Source organism: Toxorhynchites rutilus, chromosome 2, assembly GCF_029784135.1.
Source record: "Toxorhynchites rutilus septentrionalis strain SRP chromosome 2, ASM2978413v1, whole genome shotgun sequence".
NCBI lineage: Eukaryota > Metazoa > Arthropoda > Insecta > Diptera > Culicidae > Toxorhynchites > Toxorhynchites rutilus.
Window position 1 is genome coordinate 183,306,089 of NC_073745.1, and position 4,209 is coordinate 183,310,297.

Below are 4,209 nucleotides of genomic sequence, written 5' to 3' on the forward strand. Positions count from 1 at the left end.
AAAAATTTAAAACCATCATCACTTTCACCGCAGCGCCGCCTAGGTGTAGATTTGTACGTTAGATCGCCAATTGACGAATTTACGCAAAGCTGAATCAGCTCATGCGACACCTACATTAGAACTCAGAACTACAAAAGTGAGGGTGCTTGTTTATTTTACGCACTGAAAAGCAAGATTCGGTGGTGATTATTCATTTTATTTCAATTTAGATTCATTTCAGCCATTGAATGTCGTCAGTATATGGTAAGAACGTTGGAGTTTTGTATATTTACGATGGTTTCAACACGCGATTTGACCAAAGTCATAGATAATCTTCGAAAATTTTAAGTTTGATAATACATACCGGTTATTGATACTATGGATAATTGCGCTGAAATCGATATCATATCAAATTGATTGATATCATTGATTATGTAGGGGTCGATACGAGAAGGATTTGCAGTATTTTTAGCGCAAAACACCCTATTCATAGTTTACTTAGTTGAAAAAAATTAAAGTTACAATACTTATAACAAGCCATTCCGTTTGTTTAGAAAAGTGTAAACGTTGTTGCATAAATTATAATTTAAATATACTTATTTGTTGTGGGGGCTGAAGGTAGACAAACGACCGCAAAGGGTTGATACAGATTTTGATACAGATTTTCTGAAGCAAAATACAGATAAAAAGATTTTTTGCTACCAAGTACACAGATTTTATTATGGCAACCCTGCTGGTAACCCGGGAGAGCTGTGGAGCGCGTTCACATAGATATCTAACCCTCACTACCGCACCGATCAACATCTGTTTATATTACTGTCATTTTGCAGTCTGTCCTCATCAAAACAGTGAAGCTACCAATTCGTGAATTTTCCGTGGCAAGATACGAAATAAAATCAAACCAATTTTGTGAAATACCATGTCGAAAGCAATTATGAACCAATTAGAAGTGAAGACGAAGTGTGAACAACTGCAACAATCGCTGAAGGATCTCTACGAATGGGAGCAGGAGATGAAGCAGAAAGAGACTGAAAAACGCCAGCAGAAAATTAAGGTTATATTACTGGAATAATCGACTTTTTTTAACAATTGCAGAAATACCTAGTTTTATGACTAGATTTGTGGAAGTTTAGCTTGTGATATTTGAATGTATGTTAGTTTTTTTACAGATTTAAAATTGTTATATTTTCATCGCAAGATTAATGCAGAAGCTTGGAATGTCTGGGCAGGTAGCCAGCTTGGTCTATGTTAGTTCTAAGATGAACTTATGACGATTGTATGGCTACAGTTATCTATCTGTTAAAACCGATGCTCATCATATTATTAAATTAAATTTGTAAACAATACTGGGATGTCGCTGAAAAATGAAAAAGTTTTGCTGGTTTGATTGTGGCACAACGTTTGTGTTTGGTACAGTCCTGTCGGTAGGACATAATGAAAAGGCGATCGAAAATTATCTTCAATAACGATTACTGGATTCGTTTTAACAGCTCTATATTTACGTTGCTTTTTTTGTGCTCAGCAAACCATCTCATGTTCCGGCTGAGATGAAATAGCAAGCTCGGCATTATATTCACAACATATATAAACAACTAAACTGCTAAGGATAAAACCGAGACGATGATTCATGATAATTTTTCAGTTCGATCGAACGTGATTGAATCACATGTATTTAGCTAATATCCGTTGTTTTTTTATAAATCTTTATATTTATTTATTATTTATTTACACATTTTCCAGGACGAGTTATCGCCTCCTGTTAGGAGCCAACTGGATGAAATGCACAAATTCATAAATGATCAACTGAAGAGCGAAAACACCCAAAATGAAGACGATTTGAATAATAAACTGCAAGAGGCAAAATATTACTATGAATCCGGCAATAATTTTTGTGGACGAACAAAGGAATGTGAAAATCCTGAATTACACAAAGAGAAATATTTGAATGCAATTGATATGTACACGAAGGCAATTGATTTGAATAGTGAGGATCCTAATTATCATATAAATCGGGCAAATTGTTACTTTGCTTTGGAAAGATATGGAGATTGCATTTCGGATTGCAATGCTGCCATAAAGTTGGACCCGACATGTACTGGTTCTTATTATCGTAGAATGAAGGCTTTTGAATATTTGGGAGACAACGAAATGGCATTTTCAGACTGCCAAAAAATATTAACACTTTCTAATGATGCGAAGGAAATTAGTAAAATTAAAAACGACATAGACAGGATTGGAAAACGATTGAAGCATAAAGCTGATACACACAAAGAACAAGGCAATAGACATTTGAGTGACAAAGATTACGAGAAGGCCATTGAATCTTTTACGATGGCAATATCTTGTTTTGGAAATGAAGCGATTTATTATCACAACCGCAGTTTGTGTCATTTTCACTTGAAAAATTATGAAAGTTGCTTCGAAGATTGTAATAAAGCAATAGAAACAAATAGGGAATACTTTCGTCCCTATTACCAGCGGATGCGTGTGCATGAGATACGTGGAGAATATTCCGATGCAATTGAAGATTGCAAAAAATTCCTTGAATTGGTTGGAAATGAAAAACAGCGATTAACTGCCAGCAAAGATCTAGAACGGCTTAATCGTTTATTGGAGCGGACACAAAGGCTGAAGCCCTGTAACTGGAGTGAATTGCGGAAAAATGCGACAGGTATCAGTTTCATTCAAAAACCACCACATTTACGTTCAAAGGTATAACACAATATGCAAGCAGTTATCATATGCAGTTTGGAATAATTCTTAATGTTTTCAGAAACCTTTGAAACGGGTTACGATCTCGGAAGTTACATCTGTTGATGATCCAAAAGCAGACCCTTCAGGTTACGTCATAGCATCCAATTACGAGGCCATCCCGGATTCAGTTATCGATAAAATGTTCAATAATAACACTGGAGAACGAACGATTGAGCCGAAAGAAGAGAATCAACTTGAAAATCTTTTCCCATCATCCTCATTGATGTCGAACAAATTAATGAAGTTATTCGCTCCTCCATCGCCTCCTGCTATTGCTTCGGAAGTTTCAATGACTGAAAAAAATGCTGACACTGTTGAAGCTTATACTCGTGTTCCCGCTTTGGAGGAAAATATTTTTGAGGATACCCTTACAATGCCAAACCAATCCGAAGTGAAGCAAGTGAAGGAAAAGTTAAACCAAGAAAACGTAAATAACTAAATCTCTGATTTATCATTCAATGATACATACACAATCATTCTAGTGTACGTTCCACGCTGCTGAAATACCAAGCGAAATAAAAACCAGTGGTCATAACGACATCGAAGATTCACTTACTTCCATACCGTCAACTAGTGTGAAATTCTATCATACCTGGTTAAACATCAAATCAGAAGATGTAAAGTTCACTTACCTAAAGGTATTTCTGAGTTGGGATAATCTATCTTTTATACAGACATGTTTATTTCCTTTTTCAAATATCTCTATAGAGACTGCAAAATGCTCAACTACATAAGCTTCTGGGAGCAAATCTATCATGTGAAATGCTTTCGGAAATCCTACGAGTACTTGAAAGAAACTGTGCTAGAGACAATTATTCTCCGCTGTGGATTCTGGATGAAATAACGAAAAATTCTGAAGCAGGCCTTCTCATATTAATGCTAACCCAAGAAGAAAGAAATAGTGAGTAGAACATTGTATTTGACCGAAGGTCAATTTATTCTGACATACATTTCACTTCTAGTTCTTGGGAAGCTCTTCGATCTCCTGGATACGCTGGGCGAGAACAAGGAGTATGTAGGAGAAATTCGGAGGAGATTTGCGGTTTAATCTCTACGTATGTAAGTTACTTACTTTTGAATAGAATAACATGCATTCATTTAATTTTTTCGTGGAGCTGAACGATGCAAATTATATTATAAAGATACTGTGCAATCATTGTGAAATTTATTTTGGAAAATTCCGAATGCCAAAAACATCACTATTCAATTTTATCTTGGAATCCGAACTGTGGAGAAGTAAAGGGTTAGTGCCACAACCAGCGGGAGGCAAAAGACACAGCGCATGCTGTGACCTTTTCTTTTATCGTCGTATTATCGACACCGTTTCTCACATCACCGTATTATCGCCGGGTTTCTCACAACAATACAAGAACAATAGAGGTATTGGATAGGTATACCGTTTAATCGTATTGTTGGCCGATGCACCTTCTCTTCTGCCTATCACACGGTCAGCCGGACAATGAGGTACATATCAAA

General features: G+C 36.2%; 1 protein-coding gene across 1 annotated transcript; it reads left to right on the top strand.

The window, feature by feature from the left end:
• The first annotated feature begins 783 nt into the window (after positions 1-783).
• On the top strand, positions 784-3,886 carry LOC129767764 (RNA polymerase II-associated protein 3). Its single transcript, XM_055768945.1, has 6 exons — positions 784-1,033; positions 1,720-2,691; positions 2,753-3,160; positions 3,216-3,371; positions 3,442-3,634; positions 3,696-3,886. Exons 1-6 carry the CDS (start codon positions 899-901, stop codon positions 3,779-3,781), a joined length of 1,950 nt encoding a protein of 649 aa, XP_055624920.1. The 5' UTR covers positions 784-898; the 3' UTR covers positions 3,782-3,886.
• The last annotated feature ends 323 nt before the right edge of the window (positions 3,887-4,209 follow it).